The sequence below is a fragment of the Oncorhynchus clarkii genome, chromosome 1 (genome assembly GCF_045791955.1).
Source record: "Oncorhynchus clarkii lewisi isolate Uvic-CL-2024 chromosome 1, UVic_Ocla_1.0, whole genome shotgun sequence".
NCBI lineage: Eukaryota > Metazoa > Chordata > Actinopteri > Salmoniformes > Salmonidae > Oncorhynchus > Oncorhynchus clarkii.
In genome coordinates this window covers 14,742,088-14,767,701 of record NC_092147.1, presented here as the reverse complement: position 1 = coordinate 14,767,701, position 25,614 = coordinate 14,742,088, and the positions used below count along the sequence as shown (strand labels likewise).

Below are 25,614 nucleotides of genomic sequence, written 5' to 3'. Positions count from 1 at the left end.
CACAACTACAATAAGTAGCACTTACTCAGTTTCTCATTCCATTGAAATGATTGGTTAAATACATAGTAGCAGTATTTACCATTGGAAAATGATCTCACCAGGATTCCAAGACCCACTGCATTAAAATCTAACTTACAGTAGAGGTATGTGGCAATTTCATTTTAATACAGCCTAGATCTGACTATAATACAATTTTACAAGACAAAAAGAGAAAAAAACATGTTCAAATAAAAAAAAAGAAACAAAAGACAATGATGAATAAATATTTCATTCAGCACAATGAAGTATGTGAAAACAAAAACAAAGAGGTCTAAGACTAGAACACTGTGCCTATTGTTGAAGCATTGAGCCCACACACTCCCTTCTCGGAAGACAAGGACATTGATTGTAAAGCAAAGACATATCAGACAAATTCAGTTACTCTAATCAGGTGATGAGAAGGTCAAAATATCAGACATTGCATAGCATTCAACTGACCAGACACACGACCACGTGGCTGTGAAGTGATTTTCAGCTGCAGTGGTTTTGGTCGATATGAAGCTTGGCTATGTGTGTTTTCTGTCCCGTTATCTGTCTGTGTAATGGTATCCCATCTCTGTCAGATTTGTTTCATCGTTTTCCCACCATAGTGCATCAAGTATAAGTGGTTCAGCAGTTTGCAAGTCAACATGGAAACCAAAGTCCCTCCGGTGAATCTGGCATGGTTTGGTTTGCTGTCTTCAGTACCATCACTGAGACGATGCCTCTACCTGTGGATCTGTAAATATAATGAAAGACACTTGCTCATAGTTCACTCAAAGTTGCTCATTGTTCTCTCAAAGTTGTTCATAGTTCACTCAAAGTTGCTCATTGTTCACTCAAAGTTGCTCATAGTTCACAAAATATAATTTTGTAAAATACTTTCAAATCCCAAAGGTAGTCTTATGTTGAAAGTAGACCATGTCTATATCTCTATTATTCATTTGCGATTGAGGCGTAGCTGGGTCTACACAATGATGTCATGGAACATGAACTCATATCGACAAGAGACAACTTTGGAAGTCTGAAAACATCTGACAAACTTTTGGAGTGAACAATGCTTTTAAGAGGTTAGGTATTTTGCTTAATGCAATTAGTAATCTATCTATGCCACCAGATCCAGCCACTGCCCTTGTGGTTGACCAGGTGAATACAGTGAGTAATCCTGTGTACACACAGTATCACTGCGTGTCACTTACCATTAGTCTACTTTGGGTTCAGTGTAGGTCAACTCATGAATCATCTTATGAACAGACATGGAATAGGACCAAACAAGACAATGAGGAGGAATTACTTTAAAACGAGCTTCACAACCATGTTATGAAAGGGAAACAAAGCAGTGGGAAGCATACGTTTAGCATCCTTGAAATATAGGCTAATTGGCCGATAGTCGACTACCTCTTTTCACAGCTCAGTTAATGGCTGTTGTAGTGGTTCTAGATAAGACCCTGAGGAGGGAAGCCTGGGAGAAGCTTTAGTCCCGGCATGTGTTCTTCTCACAAGCGGGATTTGCTGATTTATGTCCTTGTTTTCTTTCTTCATAAAAAAGCACTCAAGTCCAGACCTCACCATATGGTTGCTGTGATAAAGTCTCTGATGAACCATATTTGAAAGCTTATTTTGTGTTAAGGCTGCACTTGCTACTACATTTCCCTCAACAAGGCACTCACAAAACTGAATGTACAATAGACCCACATTCAAGGCTTGCAGAAAGAGAAAAATAGCTTTGCTACTCATGGCAGAATTATCAGTATCCATTGTCCACAGAGGAGAGGGATTGGTTTGTTAGCACCCCCATTAACTTCAGCCTGACTCTACAGAGGAATCGCTCAGGACACACCAACAACATTTACCAGCCAAAGGGGAGAAAATAGTGGTCCACCGTGTGACTGAGGGGCTTGACACTTGCACCATACAATGACAAGCACTTTCAATAGTGTTTTGACTTTCAATCCCACTGAGTGTTTTCATCTTCTGTTTTTGACAAATAATAGCAATAAAATGAGATCTACAATTGTTGATTTTCTATGGCTATGTTCATTAAGGGACTGACAAGCGACTAGAATGAAGGAGTGGTTTGCATAAGGTTACAACAAAATGACAAAAATCATGAAAAGGGGGCTTGCCAAGCAATACTTCTTAAAGGACTAAGGGCCTATTCTCATTGAAGAGACTTGGAGTGGAGATAGCGGGATGATTTTTCAATTTACATAATATGTAGATAAGTTTATCAATTCACATTATGGGAGTGTCATAAGCCGAGAAAGAGAACCATTGTTCAAGATGAGATCACAGTACAGTCACCTGTACACTCATTCTGAACAATGGAGTAAAGTGAGCTAATAATAAATGAATCTCTTGTTGAGTGCTGCAACTCCTTTCTGCCACAAATTCGTCCTTTTGGAAGTTTTTCTTGGTAAGCCCTTTTCATGATCTAAGGGAAACAACTCGCAGACACAGCTAACGTGCAAGTTAACTAATAGTGGGGCTATGTTAGCTGAGCTGGAGGGTTGTTAGGGAGTAACTAGGGACCAAGGAAATAAAGTAATAGGGAGTTTGTCATGAAAATAAACTGTTTGTTTTACATACAGGTGAATCTGATGTGCTGGGTAAGCCTTTTGTCTCTGATGCTTGTTGTGTGGTCTTGTTTTTCACCAGTGTTTGAAGGACTGAGGCCAGACAGGAAAGAGAGAAAGAGACATGCAAACAAAGAGACAAAGGTTCCACCAGAAACAAGCAATCTATGCATATGATATTGCAAAAGTAATTGGAAAAATTGTATACAAATAATCAAGGCTGAAACACACACACATATGCACACGCATGCACACACAACAGAATAGCTCTGTTTTTATTGAAAATTGAACGGATCTCAATATTTAGGCTAATTAGATTGTTCCGTATACTTTGCATTATTCTTAAAGCAAGTATGCATTCTTTCAACAGGTTGCCTCTTTCAACAGATCTATTTATATCAGCTGACCTGGTTCCTGCCATCCTTTCGTCTACCTGCCGTAATCTGCCTATGACCTCAGCCGACAATGTTAATCCCTGCTAGACCATTTGCCAGTTTATGAACTCCACCACTGGTGTGACCTCATACAGTAGTCTACAGCACATTGATCATATCCTCATTGTTTACACGCAGGTCTCTAATATGATTTATACTGTGAAATACCAAATAATTTAGGGACAGCATAGGGAAAATAGTATGTAGCTGAATCTGGTGCAATATGTTGGGCATCCTTTTAAATGCACCGCTAACCGATACAATACGTTTTCATTAGCATTGCTACTGTCACACCCTGGCCTTAGTTATCTTTGTTTTCTTTATTATTTTGGTTAGGCCAGGGTGTGACATGGGTGATGTATGGTTTTGTCTCATCTAGGGTGTTTGTCTTGTCTAGGTAATTGTATGTCTATGGTTGCCTAGATTGGTTCTCAATTAGAGGCAGCTGTCTATCGTTGTCTCTGATTGGGAACCATATTTAGGCAGCCATATTCTTTGGGTATTTTGTGGGTGATTGTTTCCTGTGTCAGTGTTTGTGCCACACGGGACTGTTTTGTTGCCAGTTCACTTTATTTTGTATTTGTGTTCATGTTTAGTTTTTTTATTAAAAACCATGAACACCTACCACGCTGCGTATTGGTCCAATCCTTGTTTCACCTCTTCAGAGGAAGAGGAGGAAATCTGCCTTGACAGCTACATTCTCCAAACATGCATAATTGAAACAATGGAGGCTCCTCAGAAGAGGAAGGGGAGGACCATCCTCCTCAGTGAATTTCAGAAGAAAAGAAAAATAGTGAAATTCAAAAAGTTATCCTTTTTAGATAAAACTATACTAAATATATTCACGTCACCAAATAATTTATTAAAAAACACTGTTTTGCCATGAAGGTCTACAGAAGCAATAGCAGCACTCTATAGGGTAGCACCATGGTGTAGCTGGAGGATAGCTAGCTTCTGTCCTCCTCTGGGAACATTGACTTCAATACAAAACCTAGGAGGTTCATGGTTTTCACCCACTTCCATAGACTTACACAGTAAAAAACTTCCGGAGGACTTCCTTCAACCTATCAGAGCTCTTGCAGCATGAACTGGCATATTGTCCACCCAATCAATGCATCAGAGAATTAATATAGTACTGAAAGCATAAACTGCAGCTAACTAGCACTGCAGTGCATAAAATATGGCGAGTAGTTAACTCAAAGAGATAGAAAGACAATAGTTTTAACAGTTTTGAACAAATTAATGTCTTCCTAAATTAAGGAGAAGCGGCAGAGAGAGAGCGCTAGCTACAGTATATTTGGTTTTATGTTTTTTAACTTTCACTTAGCTAGCAAATGCAGCTAGCTAGTTTAGTCTATTCAAACACCTGGCTCAAACAGAGAGGGATGCTATGTTAGCTAGCTGGCTATGGCTATCCAACACTGGAACTCTTCCAAGTCAAGCTAAGTGTTTGGTTTTATTAATTTATTGTCATTTCTGACTGTACACTGTACTGCGGGATTGTAGCGGGTTTACTAACGCGTTAGTTCTAGTAGTTCTAGTTGACAATGAAGTGACAACTATGTAGGTTGTGTGTAGGGGTTTTTCACCTGGCCACAGACAGCTGATGTGTTGTGCACTGAAGTCCACAAGCGAGGGAAAATATGAGAGGAGGAGAGCACGTAGATAGTTGAAGGAGGAATTGTATATACAACGAGCAAAGTGATCATGCTGTTTTTATGTGGCTGCTATGAAAGTGAACTGTTTGCGTGTGATCAAGGGTGTATTCATTCCGCCGATTCTGTTGAAAAACGTTTCTTAAACGGGGCTTTGCTATTGAGTTCAGGTACATCCTGTTTCCGTAGATCATCCTTTAGATGTTTCTACAACTTGATTTTAGTCCCCCTGTGGTAAATTCAATTGATTGGACATGATTTGGAAAGGCATACACCTGTCTATATAAGGCCCCACAGTTGACAGTGCATGTCAGCGCAAAAACCAAGCCATGAGGTCAAAGGAATTGTCCATAGAGCTCAGAGACAGGATTGTGTCGCGTAACAGATCTGAGGAAGGGTACCAAAACATTGTTACAGCATTGAAGGTCCCCAAGGACACAGTCAGAGTCAATGTGCGGAGGCACCGGTTAATCGAGGTAATTGAGGTAATATGTACATGTAGGTGGAGTTAAAGTGACTATGCATAGATATGAACCAGAGAGCAGCATCAGCGTAATGGGTGGGCAATGCAAATAGCCTGGGTTGCCATTTGATTAGCTGTTCAGGAGTCTTATGGCTTGGGGGTAGAAGCTGTTAAGAAGCCTTTTGGACCTAGACTTGGCGCTCCAGTACCGCTTGCTGTGCGGTAGCAGCGAGAACAGTCTATGACTGGGGTGGCTGGAGTCTTTGACAATTTTTAGGACCTTCCTCTGACACCGCCTGGTACAGAGGTCCTGGATGGCAGGAAGCTTAGCCCCAGTGATGTACTGGGCCGTACGTACTACCCTCTGTAGTGACTTGCGGTCAGAGGCCAAGCAGTTGCCATACCAGGCCGTGATGGTGTAGCTGTAGAACTGTTTGAGGATCTGAGGACCCATGCAAAATCTTTTCTGTCTCCTGAGGGGGAATAGGCTTTATCGTGCCCTCTTCAAGACTGTCTTGGTGTGTTTGGACCATGATAGTTTGTTGGTGATGTGGACACAAAAGAACTTGAAGCTCTCAACCTGCTCTACTACAGCCACGTTGATGAGAAATGGGGCGTGCTCGGTCCTCCTTTTCATGTAGTCCACAATCATCTCCTTTGTCTTAATCATGTCGTGTTGACCCCGTGTTGAGGATCAGTGTGGCAGATGTGAGTGCTACGGGTTGGTAGTCATTTAGACAGGCTACCTTAGTGTTCTTGGGCACAGGGACTATGGTGGTCTGCTTGAAACATGTTGGTATTACAGACTCAGTCAGGGACAGGTTGAATATGTCAGTAAAGACACTGGCCAGTTGGTCAGCGCATGCTCAGAGTGCACATCCTAGTAATCCATCTGGCCCTGCGGCCTTGTGAATGTTGACCTGTTTAAAGGTTTTACTCACATCGGCTACGGAGAGCATGATAACACAGTCATCCGGAACAGCTGATGTTCTCATGCATGCTTCAGTGTTGCTTGTCTCGAAGCAAGCATAGAAGTAAATTAGCTCGCCTGGTAGGCTCGTATCACTTGGCAGCTCGCGCTGTGCTTCCCTTTGTAGTCTGTAATAGTTTGCAACCCTGCCACATCCGACGGGTGTTGGAGACGGTGTAGTACGATTCAATGGCCTCCATCATTCTTAAATGGAAGAAGTTTGGAACCACCAAGACTCTTCCTAGAGCTGGCCGCCCGGCCAAACTGAGCAATCGAGAGAGAAGGGCCTTGGTCATTGAGGTGACCAAGAACCTGATAGTCTCTCTGACAGAGCTCCAGAGTTACTCCATGGAGATGGGGGAACCTTCCAGAAGGACAACCATCTCTGCAGAACTCCACCAATCAGGCCTTTATGGCCAGACGGAAGCCACTCCTCCGTAAAAGGCACATGACAGCCCGATTGGAGTTTGCCAAAAGGCTCCTATAGACTCTCAGAAGAATGGGAGACACTCCCCAAATACAGGTGTGCCAAGCTTGTAGCGTCATAACCAAGAAGGCTCAAAACTGTAATCACTGCCAAAGGTGCTTCAACAAAGTACTAAATTAGTTTGAAACCCCTGCCCTAGGGAGGTTGAAAATAAACTAATACTTCAACAGAGTGAACTATCACTTTGAGATGTACATTAAATGCAATGGGGCTTGGAGCTAGCAGTTTCTCTGTACCTTCCCTGGTGACGGACTCGGCTGCGTTCATGGCTTTCCCGCTGAGGTCATTGACCATGCTGTCCACAGTGGCCTCATGCTTGAGGAAGAAGGGTCGCACCACCCGGTTGTACAGGATCTGAGAGCCGTTCCATGCAACGGGGGCCATGCACCACAACAAGAACAAGCACTGGGAAAGAGGGAGGGAAAAAACAGGAACATTGTGACACATTGAAGGGCAGCACATACTAAAGGAACAACATAAGCAAAGCATGACTCCTCCATGAGTATAATATACCATAAATACATGTGTTTGACGACAGGTATTTCACAGCATACCCAGAATTTATTGACAGGAATGTATGAATTGTATGTATAACTAGCTCATAATGGCTTGTAAATTGTTTATTAATGTGTTATATACCATATTCCATAGCCTATAGTGATTTTGAATTAGAGTGGAATTGTAAGGTCAGTAGTTGGTCACAATTTTTTATTTGTTTTACCTTTATTTAACTAGGCAAGTCAGTTAAGAACAAATTCTTATTTTCAATGACGGCCTAGGAACAGATTTGCCTGTTCAGGGGCAGAATAACAGATTTGTACCTTGTCAGCTCGGGGATATGAACTTGCAACCTTTCGGTTACTAGTCCAACGCTCTAACCACTAGGCTACCCTGCCGGATCTGAGGACCCATGCCAAATCTTTTCTGTCTCCTGAGGGGGAATAGGCTTTGTTGTGCCCTCTTCACGACTGTCTTGGTGTGTTTGGACCATGATAGTTTGTTGGTGATGTGGACACCAAAGAACTTGAAGCTCTAAACCTGCTCCACTACAGCCACGTTGATGAGAATGGGGACGTGCTCGGTCCTCCTTTTCCTGTAGTCCACAATCATCTCCTTTGTCTTGATCATGTTGAGAGAGAGGTTGTTATCCTGGCACCACACGGCCAGGTCTCTGACCTCCTCCCTATAGGCTGTCTCATCGTTGTCGGTGATCAGGCTGTTGTGTCGTCTGCAATCTTAATGATGGTGTTGGAGCTGTGTCTGGCCATGCAGTCATAAGTGAACAGGGAGTACAGGAGGGGACTGAGCACGCACCGCTGAAGGGCCCCCGTGTTGAGGATCAGTGTGGCAGATGCGAGTGTGTTGATGAGTGAGTTGAATCAGTTTTTGCTTAGAACATAAAGCACACAGATAGTGTCTTTCTGTGTGAAACACATCTAATGCTCTGCTTACCTTGAAAGCATAGTAGAAAGGAAACCAATAAAGGAAGATGTCGGAGAAGAATTCCCCCACACTGAAGATTCCGTAGACCACCCAATAGGTCAGCCATTTTGTGTCATCATCTTTGTTTTTACCCTCGAGGGCTTTGATTCTACATAGAAGAGTGGAAAAAGTAACCAACATTACATGAGCCTACTTGAGGCAAGGTACTACATAACATAAAATGGCAATACATACACAGTCTGGCTAATAAATAATACTATCAGGTCTCTACGATCAGGAATCTATCATGGGCCCAGATTCACAAAACCTTCTTAAGAAGACATTTCTTCTTAACTGCCATTTTTTCTTTAACTATAGACTTAAGTAGAAAGTTAAGTAAAGTTGTTATTCCTCCAAAAGGTTCTTGTAAATTTTCTTACGCAATTTCTCATGTTTCTCCTTAAGCAAAAAGTTAAGAAGAAATTAGAGTCTTGAAAATACATTTATTGGAAATGATTGCAAGATTGCTAAACGCTTGTCTTAAACTCAGGGCATTGAGAGAAAAAGCTCATGAAAGCAATTGAACATGTTCCTTTATAATCATTCTAGGTAGTTGCTGTAGTGTACATTAGAAGTAGATATACAGTACATAAAGATATACAGTTTTAAGTTAATGCTAAATACATGTAACTTTAAACCTAGTTTGCTACTGTACTTACGAATAATATGCAGGATACACAAAACCAATCATGTTACAGAGGAGGGAGGCGCCATAGCCGTATACCAAATACAGTCCTGTCAGAGACACTGCACCTGTCGATAACAGAAAGGACACGACGAGAGGTCAGACTTTATACTGCACAAATATCTTAATCAAGCATTGCACTGCTGCTTCATGAGAATGTAAGTAGTCTTACGGAAATTAGGAAAAGAGTCTCAAACGCTGTTATTGACTTATGGTAAATGATTTACAGAATGGTAGAATGCCATGCAAAATGCATAACTGTCTTCATAATTATGGATGAGCGAGAGAGAGAGAGAGAGAGAGAGAGAGAGAGAGAGAGAGAGAGAGAGAGAGAGAGAGAGAGAGAGAGAGAGAGAGAGAGAGAGAGAGAGAGAGAGAGAGAGAGAGAGAGAGAGAGAGAGAGAGAGAGGGAGAGAGACCAAGCCATGAGGTTGAAGGAATTGTCTGTAAAGCTTTGAGACAGGATTGTGTCGAGGCACAGATCTGGGGAAAACATTTCTGCAGCATTGAAGGTCCCCAACAACAAAAGTGTCCTGCATCATTCTTAAATGGAAGAAGTTTGGAACCACCATGACTCTTCCTAGTGTTGTCCGCTTGGCCAAACTGAGCAATCAGGGTAGAAGGGAGGGGAGGTGACCAAGAACCCGATGGTCACTGACAGAGCACCATAGTTCCTCTGTGGAGCTCTGTGGAGATAGGAGAACCTTCCAGAAGGATAACCATAACTCTCAGACCATGAGAAACAAGATCCTCTGGTCTGATGAAACCAAGACTGAACTCTTTGGCCTGAATCCCAAGCGTCACTTCTGGAGGAAACCAGGCACCGCTCATCACATGGCCCATACTATCCCTACGGTGAAGCATGGTGGTTGCAGCATCATGCTGTGGAGATGTTTTTTAGTGGGGGTTTGGGAGACTAGTCAGGATCGAGGGAAAGATGACCAAAGCAAAGTACAGAGAGATCCTTGATGAAAATCTGCTCCAGAGTGCTCATGGCCTGGGGCGAAAGTTCACCTCCCAACGGGACAATGACCCTAAGCACACAGCCAAGACAAAGCAGGAGTAGCTTCGAGACAAGTCTCTGAATGTCCTTGAGTGGCCCAGCCAGAGCCCGGGCTTGAACCTGATTGACAATCTCTGGAGTGACCTGAAAATACTTTACGTTTTTTATTTTTAAAACATTTGTTAAAATTTTAAAAAACCAAACGTAACATATCATACTCAATGGAGTGTCTCTGATTGACGTACAGAATAATAAGAAATGCTCTGAGTATGGTGGCACTGTCCAGGGCTAATACCAACATGTAACATGGATCAGTATCAGTGGAGGCTGGTGGGAGGAGCTATAGGAGGATCGGCTCAATGGCTGGAATGGTATTAATGGAACGGTATCAAACACATCAAAGACGTGAAAACCACATTATACTCCGTTCCATCAATTCCATTCCAGCCATTACAATGAGCCCATCCTCCTATAGCTCCTCCTCTCCTCCAGACTCCAGTGATCAGTACCACCCACTGGCATGAATACACCTGTCCCATGCCTTCCCTTGTCCTCTGGAGGCTGACAATGATGCATTAGACATAACTACGAAGACATTTAAATTTAACTAGGCAAGTCAGTTAAGAATAAATTATTATTTACAATGACGGCCTACCCTGGCCAAAACCTAACCCAGACGAGGCTGGGCCAATTGTGCACCGCCCTATGGGACTCCCAATAACGGCCGGTTATGATACAGCCTGGAATCGAACCAGGGTCTGTAGTGACCCCTCTAGCACTGAGCCTATAAATGGCATGGCATGGTATGGTATGGTATTGACACTGTGGTTGGATTTCTGACAGTGAAATCTTTGAATGAAGTTGCGTTGTTTTTGTTTACATAGTAACAGCAGTAGCATTTTATATTATAATAATGCACCATTAAAATATTCCTATTCCCAAACATAAAAACATAATATTATTAAGTAGTTCGATTTATTTCAAGTTACATTGATAGAGTTTCCCCTGATGAGAGTGTGTAAATTGGTCAATACCAAGGTCTACCATTTGGCTGGCTGTAGTTCGTGTTCACAGCCAAGATTAACCGAAACGTGTTGTGTATTCAACGAACATAGGTTTACAATGCATTATAGCCTTCACAGTTTGCCATCATAGACATAATTAGACATCATATTTCGATTTTAGGTATCCAGTTATCATCTTTTCATGCACATAAAATGTGTCATCATAATAGGCTACACAGAAATAACATACCTACGGCAAAACATTTTTTCTTGATCCCCGTTTTCTCCTCCAGTTTCCCAAGGAAATCTGTCACTATGTTTTTCTCATTTAGAAATGTATCTGCGCGATCTCGAAGTTTGTCAAGTAGTTCTGAGATTCCCATGGTGAACTATTACACGTTTCGGAGTTTCTTAAGGGTAAATTATAATAATAATAAACATGTAAATAATATACTTTAAAAAAATCCCTGTGGAGATCTAAGTACCGTGCAGTTCAAATCCGCTGACGGGACATGTTTCGGCTCCTCAATCCGCTTTGCTGGAGAATCCCTGGGTGAGTCATTTTGCGGTGGAGGGGGAATCGTCAATGATCACGTCTGGCTAAAAGGAATAAGCTACAGGTTATAATTCTCTGAAGTTGTACAGTGCCAAATTCCAACAGGTGTATCCGCTACACTGTATTGATTTCAGCAGGTTAACAACCTGTAATTATATGGGTATGTGCCTATAATTTGTCTCTATTTCCAACGGGAATAATATTTGTTGCTGTGTGCAATGTATTATCTTACCCAGCAGGTGTCAGTGTATGCATTCATAGTGAGCCCTCTGCTGGCTGGCCCGCCAGGACTGGAATGAAGCCCTGGCCTAGACAATGACCTCAGGTCAGTTTTGCGTTTTTACACTAATGTTGAAGTTTAGCCCTTTGGAAAGGTAAGCTGATCCTGCATATGTTCCATGGGGCAACTTCAACTTTAAAGCTAGAATCCTTAGTTCAGGGGAGTCAAACTCAATCCACAGAGGGCTCAGTGTCTGCAATTTTTGTTTTTTCCTTTCAATTAAGATCTAGACAACCAGGTGAGGGGAGTTCAAGGGTGGAGTGAAAACCCACAGACACTGGCCCTCCATGGCATGAGTTTGACACCTGTTCCTTAGTTGATACATCAATTTTTTCTTTATTATAAATTAATGCATTGATTCTTGAAGTGTGTTATAAGTGCCTAAAGAGCTTAGTTCAACTGTCATACTCCATCAGAACCCTACATATGTACAACATTGTTATACTCCAATGTTGGTAAACAAAATAAATGTAAACAAACATCATATAGCCTCATAACATGGTTAAAACTATACTTTTGACATCATGGATGGTGAGTCCTGCATACGTAGGTCTCTCTTTGAATTTGAGAGCGATTACAGCTGGTGACCGCTTTGTTATTGCTTCAATTAAAGGATTCCAGTTTTAAGTGAACTTGACCATTATAAATAATGAGGAATGTATTTGGGGTCAACGTCGGGTAGCCAAAGTTCTCTATCAGGTGTAAAGAATGCGTCTTGTAGTGTTGCAACCAGTCCCTAGACAAGCTGAGACACATCTTGAGAGTATAAGCAGGAGAGGGGAAAGGGGAAGACAACTCTTTTCTGTAGTCTGGCGATTTCAAACTACCACACCCGACTTCTCAAGAACTCACATAATACACAAGGAGAATGGTGAAAGGAATTCAAAAATATATAACCATTAAATACACTTTATTCGTCTGCTGTTACATTTTTTGGGTAAGTTGGCAAAAACTATATCATTAGCAGAGACATGCCTTGTGTAGCCCGTATATATTTTCTTTTAATATTGTCAAAGGATGCTCTGCTAATCGATTTTCTCATCAGAAAGATAAGACTGCCGATAGAAGTGGATGTCCTGGGTGTATGTCGTTAACAGTCACAATTTCACAAAAAGCCTGCTGTGTTTACTTTAAAGTTCAGTGATTGACTATTCCTTGTAGCTAATGACAGCCTGCCTACACAGAATATTCCAAGTGAAAGGCTACTATGAAATACAAATGACAAGTTTGTAAATCCGACTGCATGCTATATTACAATTAGTTCAACATTCCTTTCTCCAGGTAGCAAGTGCTGTTCTTATAGCAGTAGGAATCTACGCCAAAGTTTCCAAAGAGAAAGGTCAGTCTAAATGTCATAAACACACATTTTCAATGACAAGTGCTTGTCTAGACTCAACTGACACATATAGCCTATTTAGTGCGATACATGCCACTGATGAGACTGTGTGTGTGTGTGTGTGTGTGTGTGTGTGTGTGTGTGTGTGTGTGTGTGTGTGTGTGTGTGTGTGTCCACAGATGTTGTGGACACTTTGATGACTGACCCAGCTCTCTTGCTGATCGTCATTGGCTCCCTAATGTTTATGATCACCTTTTTTGGGTGCTTCGGTGCATTGCGCAATGGAACCTGCCTACTGAAGACAGTGAGTCGCTCCTTGCTTGAGACAATAGTTTACATTATCACTGTGATAGCCACACATAACATATTGATTTAAGTACATTGGAAAGCCATAGATAGATTGTGGTGAATAGTAGACATGTAATTATCTAAACATGGTTTATCATTATAATGATTACAGAGAGTAATTAATGCAACTGTCCTGGCCTACTACAAGGTTGAAATGTCCCTTCTGTTTCTAGTTTTCAGGGATATTGGTGGTAATCCTTCTCCTACAGATTACAGCTGCGGTGCTTGGATTCCTGTTCACTGACAAGGTAATGTGAGAACCTTGAAAGTCGGTTTAATGCTGAGAATTGCATCCCCTTTATAGCCAAGCAGGATGCAATTCTCAGCATGCCAACATTTAGAATACAAGTTAACACCATCAATCAAATTATGTTGTATTAGAATCTTTTGACTCATGAGATGCTTTCTGATGTTCTTTCAGGTTTTGGAGAGGACGGAGAAGTTAATGAGAAAGGCCATTGTTAGCTATCGGGAGGATTTGGACTTGGAAAATGTTATTGACTTTGTTCAAAAAAAGGTGAATTACACTGATAATCACAGTCAAAGTGGTTCCGATGGTTCAGTTGGACGAAGCATGGTGCCGGCCCTAAAATAGAATTACTAGAATTGAGGGTTTTATTTCTTTATAGATCACATATACCAAGTATTTGTGTATTGGTGTCTTTGTGTAACTGGTGTAGAGTCAGGCGCAGGACAGCAGATATGAGGAATCAAACGTACTTTACTCAAAAAATGAATATATACAAAGTAACAGAATACACGCACACCATCTCAGACCAAAATACAAATAAACAATCACTCACAAAAACCATGGGGGGGAACATATTATCTATTTAAGTACAGCACTGTTCACTTTGCTGTACAGGGGTTTATTGATACTAATGCACTTGTCGGTTCTGATTGCAGTTCCAGTGCTGTGGTGTTCACACCTATGAGGACTGGTCCGATAACGTCTACTTCCACTGCTCTGCGGAAAACCCCAGTCTGGAAGCCTGTGGAGTGCCTTTCTCTTGCTGCCTACGACTGCACAATGAGGTCAGACAAACAAATAACCTCAAAACAACACATTCATAATTCATAATATATTTCCTTCACTCAGCTTTATTAAAACACTACAGTATATAAATGACCTCTGGGAACAACCTTTGCTATGATTATGAAATTAGAAGAAGTAGACCACAACACTATGCACTGCATATCGACGGAACAATGGACAGCAGCAGGCGGCTGACTCGACTGAAATACTTCCTGTGTTAGCAGAATCCATGCAAGAGCAATGAAACACAACCTACTATCCTAGAATAGAATGACGCAACTGCAGTGAAGCAACTCAATCTAAACCTCAAGGGAAAAAATGTAATCAAGTTTATTCACTATAGTCAATCAGTTTGCCTGGTGTCAGAAGATTCAGGTGTTTTATAGCAGTGCCGCAACAAAAGCCTGCACACCCAGTGGCTCTCCAGGAGGAGCGTTGGCCATTCCTGGACTTCAGTGTCTGTCCCAAAACTCATGCTTACTAATGTTATATCCACTGTATTCTCCCAGACAGTTTTCAACACCATGTGTGGCTATGAGGTCCAGAGTATGGAGCCCAGTTCAGCAGGGAGGAGTGTGTACACCAACGGATGCCTGGATAAGGTTCTGTGGTGGGGGAAGCAGAACCTCTTCCTAGTGGGGGGGATTACTGTGGGTCTGCTTTTCCTAGAGGTAAGACATGGCTCAGTATTAGAAGATTGCAAACATTCGTAGATTCTGGAAAAGTACAAACCCCTTTCCAATGTAGTGCAGTTCAGCAGTTACAATTTAGATACATTTGTTACTTGCTCTGGAAATCTACCTGGCAACAAAAATCAATTTCAAATCATTAGGAATCAAATGTATGACGAACCAGTAAGAAGATGGCATGAACAAATATACAATGTATACACACTAGCGTTCAAAAGTTTGGGGTCACTTCGAAATGTCCTTGTTTTTGAAAGAAAAACACATTTTTTGTCCATAAAAATAACATCAAATTGATCAGAAATACAGTGTAGACATTGTTAATGTTGTAAATTACTTTGTAGCTGGAAACGGCTGATTTTTTTAATGGAATGTCTACATAGGTGTACAGAGGCCCATTATCAGCAACCATCACTCCTGTGTTCCAATGGCACGTTGTGTTAGCTAATCCAGGTTTAGCATTTGAAAAGGCTAATGGATCATTGGAATACCCTTTTGCAATTATGTTAGCACAGCTAAAAACTGTTCTGATTAAAGAAGCAATAAAACTGGCCTTCTTTAGACTAGTTGAGTATCTGGAGCATCAGTATTTGTGGGTTCGATTACAGGCTCAAAATGGCCAGAAACAAATAACTTTCTTCTGAAACTCGTCAGTCTATTTTTGTCTATTCCATGCAAGAAATTGCCAAGAAACTTAAGATCTCGTACAATGCTGTGTACTACTCCCTTCACAGAACAGCGCAAACTGGCTCTTACCAGAATAGAAAGAGGAGTGGGAGGCCCCGGTGCACAACTGATCAAGACAACAAGTACATTAGAGTGTCTAGTTTGAGAAACAGACGCCTCACAAGTCCTCCCCCCACTAGAAGGCCAGCATCCTGGAGTCGCCTCTTCACTGTTGACATTGAGACTGGTGTTTTGCGGGTACTATTTAATGAAGCTGCCAGTTGAGGACTTGCGAGGTGTCTGTAACAGCTTACAGACGGTAGGCAAATAAAGCAACAACGTCACCTATGGGCACAAACCCACCGTCGCTGGACCAGACAGGACTGGCAAAAACTGCTCTTCACTGACAAGTAGCGGTTTTGTCTCACCAGGGGTGATGGTCGGATTCGTGTTTATCATCGAAAGAATGAGCGTTACACTGAGGCCTGTACTCTGGAGCGGGATCGATTTGGAGGTGGAGGGTCCGTCATGGTCTGTGGCGGTGTGTCACAGCATCATCTGACTGAGCTTGTTGTCATTGCAGGCAATTTCAACCCTGTGCTTTACAGGGAAGACATCCGCCTCCCTCATGTGGTACCCTTCCTGCAGGCTCATCCTGACATGACAATATCAGGATGAGCATGACAATGCCACCAGCCATACTGCTCGTTCTGTGAGTGATTTCCTGCAAGTCAGGAATGTCAGTGTTCTGCCATGGCCAGCGAAGAGCCCGGCTCTCAATCCCCATTGAGCACGTCTGGGACCTGTTTGTTCGGAGGGTGAGGGCTAGGGCCATTCCCCCCAGAAATGTCCGGGAACTTGCAGGTGCCTTGGTGGCAGAGTGGGGTAACATCTCACAGCAAGAACTGGCAAATCTGGTGCAGTCCATGAGGAGATGCACAGCAGTACCAAATGCAGCTGATGGCCACACCAGATACTAACTGTTACTTTTGATTTTGACCCCCCCTTTGTTCAGGGACACATTATTCCATTTCTGTTAGTCACATGTCTGTGGAACTTGTTCAGTTTATGTCTCAGTTGTTGAATCTTGTTATGTTCATACAAATATGTACACATGTTAAGTTTGCTGAAAATAGACGCAGTTGACAGTGAGAGAACATTTCTTTTTTTGCTGAGTTTATATTAGTAGGGAATTCTCAGCTGCAAAAAAGGCCACAAAACCAGTCCAATAACATGTTTAATCACATTTGAAGATATACTGTGCCAGTTTAGTTGAAAACAAGCAGAAACACATAAAGCTACACAAGTCACAGAGAGAGAAAGAAAAAGACAGTGATTTCTAAATCAACACAAAGACAGTGATTTCTAAATCAACACAAAGACAGTGATTTCTAAATCAACACAAAGACAGTGATTTCTAAATCAACACAAAGACAGTGATTTCTAAATCAACACAAAGACAGTGATTTCTAAATCAACACAAAGACAGTGATTTCTAAATCAACACAAAGACAGTGATTTCTAAATCAACACAAAGACAGTGATTTCTAAATCAACACAAAGACAGTGCATCAAAAAGGACTTGAGAAAATATGAGTGATTGTAGGCATGTTTGTTGTGGCCATTCTTTTTTCATCATGTACCAACTTTTTGTTTTTTTTTGCAGCTGTGTATGATTACTTTGGCATCTTGCCAGGTGTCTCGTATAAAGACGGTTCAACAGAGGACTAAACAAGATGGTGGAAAACATCCTTCCTTGGCTAGAGAAAGACTAGACAGCAATGTTTGGTACCCTGCTTCCTGGGACTTCAATAAGGAATGAAATGGCCCTCCTCTTGGTCCATTAGAGTTGTACATGAGCAACAGCTTTGAACAGAAGTCGTGTGTACGCACTGTGAATCTATGTACTTTCATGTCAAAAGGTTGTTCAAGAAAGCACTGTGTGGTCCACTGTGCACAGATGTGACCTTGATGTTTGTATGTTATTAAAACTGTGATTCTGATCATCGCCGGGTTTTTCATTGCAAGCCAGAAAGCAAAGGCATTAACGATCAAATACATGATTTCCAACCACAGGAAAAGTCTCAGATTATTTGATCAATAAAATAAACTTTATTTTGAAACGGATGTTCTATCTTAGTTTGAACAGTTTCTCACATCAGGAAAATAATCCTGTAGCAACAGGAAATGTGAATGAAAATTACAAACTTTAGAAGCCGTTTTAATCCTTGAATACACTAGAATTTGCATAATAGTGAAGACATCAAAACTATGAAATAACACGTATGGAATCATGTAGTAACCAAAAAAGTGTTAAACAAATCTAAATATATTTTAGATTTTAGATTCTTCAATGTAGCCACCCTTTGCTTTGATGACAGCTTAGCACTTTCTTGACATTTTCTCAACCAGCTTCATGAGGCATGCTTTTCCAACAATCTTGAAGGAGGTCCACATTTGCTGATCACTTGTTGGAAGCTTTTCCTTCACTCTGTGATCCAACTCATCCCAAACCATCTCAATTGGGTTGTGGTCAGGTGATTGTGGAGGCCAGGTCATCTGATGCAGCACTCCATCACTCTCCTTGGTCAAATAGCCCTTACACAGCTTGGAGGTGTGTTGGGTCACTGTCCTGTTGAAAAACAAATGAAATTCCCACTAAGCGCAAATCAGATGGGATGGCTGCAGAATAAGTGTGCCTTGAATTCTAAATAAATCAGACAGTGTCACCAGCAAAGCATCATCACACCTGCCCCTCCATCCTTCACGGTGGGAACCACACATAGATAATCCATTCACCTACTCTGTGTCTCACAAAGACATGGCGGTTGGAACCAAACAATCTCCAATTTGGACTCATCGGAAAAAAGGACAGATTTCTACCGGTCTAATGTCTATTGCTCGTGTTTCTCGGCCCAACCAAGTCTCTTCTTCTTATTGGTGTCCTTTAGTAGTGAAGCATTTATTTGGGCTGCAAACTGAGGTGCAGTTAACTCTAATGAACTTATCCTCAGCAGCAGAGGTAACTCTGGGTCTTCCTTTCCTGTGGCGGTCCTCATGAGAGCCAGTTTCATCATAGCGCTTGATGGTTTTTGCGACTGCACTTGAAGAACCTTTCAAAGATCTTGAAATGTTCCGTATTGACTGACCTTCATGTCTTAAAATAATGATGGATTGTCATTTCCAAATAATAGAAAATAATAACACAAAGAATAAATGGACTTCGACATGTTTCAGTAATCTGTACCTGATAGAGAACGCCCTTCTTGGATGCTATAAGTAGTCTGCCAAGTTTTGCAGTGAAAGGTTAGTTGTAAGGGTTAAACTATGTGAAGAGTTTTCCAAACGGGTCTGCACTGTCTTGGCCTCGGCGGATGGGTGGGAAGATGTGCTGCGTCTGAGAGGGAGACGACCATTCTGTTCAATACTCCAAGAATTATGGAGATACCCGTATCTTTGACTTGGAAGAGTATGTCTGCTGTGTTAAGATGCCATACTTTCACCTGCAGGTAAAGCAGAAGTGTTAAAGGGCTGATGATAATAATTTGGGGAGTCCCTACTGTACGTATCAAAAAAAGCTAGAAACAGAATGATTGAAAAGGTGCATTTGAAGGAAAATTCATCATCAACATTTTTTATTTGATATAAGACAATTAACTCCTTCACATCCATGTCATACATGGCCTCCTGAGTGGGTAAAGACGAGGGCCCACTCCTCAGACACGTGGATGTGTGAGGTGGAAGGCGAGGGGTTACTAGACATCGCCTCCAGCGTACAGTACAGCTGCCTGCCACTCAACAGGCTCCACCTCCTCAGAGTCCCATCAGAAGCCAATCGCCGCTGTCAATTGCTCTCACTGATAGCACTTTAGCTGTAGAGCACAAACAAGTAGACACACACACACACACACACACACACACATAAACACACAGAAATAATAAGCAGAATTTGGATATGCCTCACAGCGATTCTGGCAAGGAGATTATTACACAATCAAATACCTTTCCTAAGAAATGAATGCACACACACACACACACACACACAGAGAGAGAAAGACTGAGCAAGAATAAGCAGAATTTGAATATGACTGACAACAATTCTGGCAAGGAGATTATTACACAATCAAATACCTTTCTTAAGAAATGCATGCACAGACACACACACACACACGGAGAGAGAAAGACTGAGCAAGAATAAGCAGAATTTGAATATGACTGACAGCAATTCTGGCAAGGAGATTTTTACACAATCAAATACCTTTCTTAAGAAATGCATGCACACACACACACACACACACACAGAGAGAGAAAAAATTAACAAGAATAAGCAAAATGTGAATATGCCTGACAGCGTACCCATACTAAATCCTAACCTTAACGATTAGAGAGGTGAAATAGAGACTGAACTTGGATCATCCTATACTCCTGGGCTCATTCGCATTAAATAAGCGAATCCTACAGTACCATGTACCAACCTTCCTGGAAACCAGCAAGCGTTGTCTTTAGCGCTCCTCCTGGAGACTGGGGGAAGGTGCACTTGGGGATGAGGATGGGGTCGGGACAGCATAAGAGCCAGTCGTGACAGAGGTTACAGAGTCGTCCTATCAGTGAAGGGTACATCTCAGCGAAAGAGTGGAGCCTGGCCAAGACCTCCATGTAGAAAAGGGAGGGGTCTTTGGAAAGGAAACATAATATTAGAATGGAGTGAGATGGTTGGTGAGACAGTGTGAAGAGCAGGCTCTCCTGATATCATCCATCTAGCCCATCCATCCATCTACCCAGCTCATCCATCCTAAGTATAATGTCAATGTTTCTGGTTCCAAGCCATAGAGGAATGTATTAGGGACTCACATCCATCAATAACCAAATAATCTACCCTACAGCATGGCTTCTAAATATGTGAAATCGTGATCTACTTTATCAGAAACAGGACAGATTTAAACCCAACAGAACATGCGTCATTTCAAACGTGACACTTGACTAAGATGCCAGCCCCTGACCCAATAGAGACTGCCCCATCTGTCCATCTAGGAAGTCCAGGGTGGGCTTGAGGAGAATGAACGTGTCTCGGATCAGTTGAGTTTCGGGACAGTCCATGAGTTCGGTGCAGAGGGTCAGGTCCTCAATGACACTGGCCACCCCACAGGTCAGAGACTTACAGTACAGCCACTCACTACTGCCTGTGGGGCAAAAGAGTCTCAGCTTAAAGGTAGACTTTGTAGTATGACATCATCATACACAGTAAGGGCATCAACAATTCAAATTGACGTTCTTTATATTAGCCCCTCCTTTAGCGAAACACAGGGGGCTGAGGGGGCACCTTGAGAAGACAGGTGTATATTAATGATTCTACACCACACAAATGTCCCATGGGAACATTTTCACAATGGAAACACGGCCGGTTAGCTTCATGCTAGTTTCAGTCCTTATTTACTGTGAGTTTCTGGCTGTAGGTGGCGTGAGATAATTGGTCGAACTGAACTGAAATCCCATCATTCTGTTACCTTGAGGTCAGCATCCATTGTGGTATTCAGTGGAGGTCAAAGGACAGCTATAAATTGGCCTTGGCTCCAGCTAGCCAGGAAGTACTCTGCCAGGACGCTGTGTCTATCAGCCCACTGCTCTAACCTCATCTACCTCCCTCGCACTGTTTCAAATTGTTAAAGTGGGCTGTCCAGACCATTTTGATTCAGATCTAGATTTCACATGCATTGTCCTCAACACTCATATTACCATATCAAATTATACAAACACTGTACACTGTACAATTGTACAACGCTGTACAATTGATCGAGGGCGTCTATTAAGATAAAAAAAAGTGTGTGTCCTCGCTCCGACACCCCAGCTAGAAGGCTATGGAAGAACCTCATCAGGTCCTCATGCATATTTGCTGTTAGCGGGTGGGCGGCGGCAAACTGAACGCAGCGTAGATCCGGCGGACGCAGTCCACGTCGGAGCTCTTGGCCGACATCCCCAGAAACCTTAACAACACCACAGCCCTGGGATCCAGGAGGCCACGCACCTCCTGAGCCAGCTTGCAGAGCAGCACTGTCTTACCCACGCCCGGAAGCCTGTGCACCATCAGGGGCGCATGGCAGAAGTTGGTGTGCTCCCACATGGCCAGGCAGATCTTCCCCAGGAGGCCCTCCCTGCCGCAGAACACACCCAAACCCTTCCTGGTGCTCAGAGCCATGTGGTGGCTCAGCTCCTGGAGCAGCCACCTTTGGTCTTCTTCCTCTTCCCCCTCCCCCTGCCCTTCCTCTTCTCCTGCTCCCTTCATCCTCACCGAACCAGCCGCTAATGGGGAAGCAGCATCAAAATCAAATCAAATGTGTTTATATAGCCGTTCTTACATCAGCTGATATCTCAAAGTGCTGTACAGAAACCCAGCCTAAAACCACAAACAGCAAGCAATGCAGGTGTAGAAGCACGGTGGCCAGGAAAAACTCCCTAGAAAGGCCAAAACCTAGGAAGAAACCTAGACAGGAACCAGCCTATAAGGGGTAGCCAGTCCTCTTCTGGCTGTGCCGGGTTGAGATTATAACAGAACATGGCCAAGATGTTCAAATGTTCATAAATGACCAGCATGGTCAAATAATAATAATCACAGTAGTTGTCGAGGGTGCAACAGGTCAGCACCTCATGAGATAAATGTCAGTTGGCTTTTCATAGCCGATCATTGAGAGTATCTCTACCGCTCCTGCTGTCTTTAGAGAGTCTAAAACAGCAGGTCTAGGACAGGTAGCACTTCCGGTGAACAGGTCAGGGTTCCATAGCCACAGGCAGAACAGTTGAAACTGGAGCAGCAGCCTTGGTCTGGGACACGAACGGCTTGCAGAGGCTCTCCCGGTACTGTGCGTGCTTGCAGCACAGTACCTTGCAGCTGGGCTTGATGTCTCCCTTGCTCAGCTCCACACAGTGCAGGTTGAGGATGTCAGGTGTGGAGGTGTAGACACGCAACTCGGTATCCAGCAGGCCATCACGTCCATGTACTGGGCCAGCTGCCGTCCTTCTTGTGCAGTTGGGCCAACTCCCACACAAAGAGGATGGTGGAGGGCTTGATCTTGTCCCCATTCGATGTTTGCAGAAACTCTTCGATCTCATGCTCCATCACTACGGAGGGAGAACACCAGAAAATGGTTTTATCCATTCTACAATGTGGATTTTTCTACAATAAGTTACAGCTGGTAAGCAAATAAGCTACCAAGTCATTGTGAATTCATAGTAGTTTAAGTGGAAATTTAACTAGAAAGCCACCATGAGAACATACCTTGATCTAGCAACACTTGTCTACACACCACAAGGAAAACATAACAACTGTTTTTTAGCTCGCTCCTATTCGAACATAACTGATCCAAGATATTTCTAAACTCTAACCATATTTGAAGAACTGGTGTTTTTGTTCAGCAGTGATATCCCCGTCTTCCTCAACCTGCTCGGCCCGCAGAGCGTGGGAGCTGCAATACTCAAGCCTCTGTGTAGCGCCAGGAAATGACATTGTCATCCTGCAGCGGCCCACTGTCAGGGCAAAGGTCATTGTAGTGAGGCAACAGAGTTGTGATTGTCTGAAGTATGTATACGGGCGGAACTGCATTGCTGTCTTTCCTGAATTTATTACATTTATGAAGAAGCCCCACCTGGTCCTGTAGTAGCTTGGACAGCAGCAACTCAAAGAGTACACTGGGGATAGGGTGGTGTCCATACTGGTCCCCTAGCAGAGCCTGGAGAGCCAGGGGACAAATTGAATCAAATTAAATTAAATCAAACTACACAAAATATTGTTGGGATTATAGATTTAAAGATCCACTTAATTCAAGGAAAAGAAAAGCCAATGAACATTTGTGCAGGGTTCTCCAACACTAGTCCTGGAAAGCTGCTGAATAATCAGCTAATCAGTCTTTAATCTAAAGCACAGTTAATTACAGTAAATCAGGTGTGTTAATGTTGGTCTGGAACAAAAGCCTGCATATTCAGTAGCTCTCCAGTTGGACTCTGTGCTAGAGGAACAGCACATCTACACAGCAAATCTACAAGGAAACTTGGTCCCACAGACACTCTCTTGCAAGCCTGTATTTCCTGAAGACACAGTTCTGTGGTCATTTGGTCCACGGCGATGGCATCCTGGAGGCCCCATCACATATCCACAACCTTTGGCGACAAGGAACTTTAGGTCAATACTAAACACTTCCCCAAACACTTCCCAATCATGAACTTCGAAATCCCAATTCTGAATTTCTAATAATTATTTGTAATGTTTTATGTCTGATTGTGGCCCGTACTGTTGTGGCCAAAATTGTCAAAAAGTTTTGAGAATTACACAAATATTGATTTTCACAAAGTCTGCTGCCTCAGTTTGTAATATGGCAATTTACATATACTCCAGAATGTTATGAAGAGTGATCAGATGAAATGCAATTAATTGCAAAGTCCCTCTTTGCCATGCAAATGAACTGAATCCCCCAAAAACATGTCCACTACATTTCAGCTCTGCCACAAAAGGACCAGCTGACATTATGTCAGTGATTCTCTCGTCAACACACAGGTGTGTGTGTTGACGAGGACAAGGCTGGAGATCACTCTGTCATGCTGATTGAGTTCGAATAACAGACTGAAAGCTTCAAAAGGAGGGTGGTGCTTGGAATCATTGTTCTTCCTCTGTCAACCATGGTTACATGCAAGGAAACACGAGCCATCATCATTGCTTTGCACAAAAAGGGCTTCACAGGCAAGGATATTGCTGCCAAGTAATTGCACCTAAATCAACCATTTATCGGATCATCAAGAACTTCAAGGAGAGCGGTTCAATTGTTGTGAAGAAGGCTTCAGGGCGCCCAAGAAAATCCAGCGAGCGCCAGGACCGTCTCCTAAAGTTGATTCAGCTGCGGGATCGGGGCACTTCTCTCCAGGAAAACCATCAGGGACAGACTGATATTCTACAAAAGGTACAGGGATTGGACTGCTGAGGACTGGGGTAAAGTCATTTTCTCTGATGAATCCCCTTTCCGATTGTTTGGGGCATCCAGAAAAAAGCTTGTCCGGAGAAGACAAGGTGAGAGCTACCATCAGTCCTGTGTCATGCCAACAGTAAAGCATCCTGAGACCATTCATGTGTGGGGTTGCTTCTCAGCCAAGCAACAACAAACAAATTATTGCACACCTCTTCAAGGAACCCCCACTGGTGGTCTAAAAGCTGGTGGCTCATGCAAGACCAAGGGAGTAATTTATCTCATCACCTGTTCATGTGGAAAAGCCTACGTACGACAAACGAAAAGCCAATTAAAACAAAGTATAGCTGAACACCGCAGCACAATCAGGTGTAAGAACATTGATTATTCAGTAGCAGCTCACTTTGTTGGAGCTACCCATTCAATCTCCTCTCTCAAATAAACAGGCATTGAGCATGTTGCTCTACCAAGGAGAGGTGGTAACATCAAGATCCCTCTACTACAAAGGGAGGCTTACTGGATGTCCTATCTAAAAACATTGACCCCACGTGGTCTGAATATTGACTTTGATCTCAGGCCCTTCTTATGAACAAATGTTTCCTTTATGAACAAGTCTTATAAATGTATATATTATTTTAATACAGTGCCTTGCGAAAGTATTCGGCCCCCTTGAACTTTGCGACCTTTTGCCACATTTCAGGCTTCAAACATAAAGATATAAAACTGTATTTTTTGTGAAGAATCAACAACAAGTGGGACACAATCATGAAGTGGAACGACATTTATTGGATATTTCAAACTTTTTTAACAAATCAAAAACTGAAAAATTGGGCGTGCAAAATTATTCAGCCCCCTTAAGTTAATACTTTGTAGCGCCACCTTTTGCTGCGATTACAGCTGTAAGTCGCTTGGGGTATGTCTCTATCAGTTTTGCACATCGAGAGACTGAAATGTTTTCCCATTCCTCCTTGCAAAACAGCTCGA

General features: G+C 42.6%; 2 protein-coding genes across 2 annotated transcripts; one reads left to right on the top strand and one right to left on the bottom strand.

The window, feature by feature from the left end:
• On the bottom strand, positions 1-11,273 carry LOC139415261 (receptor accessory protein 6). Its single transcript, XM_071163235.1, has 7 exons — positions 11,028-11,273; positions 8,745-8,838; positions 8,056-8,194; positions 6,840-7,008; positions 2,608-2,687; positions 1,218-1,261; positions 1-757 (listed from the first exon to the last, which is right to left on the bottom strand). The coding sequence occupies exons 1-6, from the start codon at positions 11,158-11,160 to the stop codon at positions 1,220-1,222; spliced, it is 657 nt and encodes a 218-aa protein (XP_071019336.1). The 5' UTR covers positions 11,161-11,273; the 3' UTR covers positions 1-757; positions 1,218-1,219.
• Positions 11,274-12,407: 1,134 nt separating this feature from the next.
• LOC139415255 (tetraspanin-33) lies at positions 12,408-17,682 on the top strand. Its single transcript, XM_071163221.1, has 8 exons — positions 12,408-12,550; positions 12,895-12,952; positions 13,129-13,253; positions 13,471-13,545; positions 13,719-13,814; positions 14,204-14,332; positions 14,843-15,004; positions 17,352-17,682. The coding sequence occupies exons 1-8, from the start codon at positions 12,482-12,484 to the stop codon at positions 17,505-17,507; spliced, it is 870 nt and encodes a 289-aa protein (XP_071019322.1). The 5' UTR covers positions 12,408-12,481; the 3' UTR covers positions 17,508-17,682.
• Positions 17,683-25,614: the final 7,932 nt, after the last annotated feature.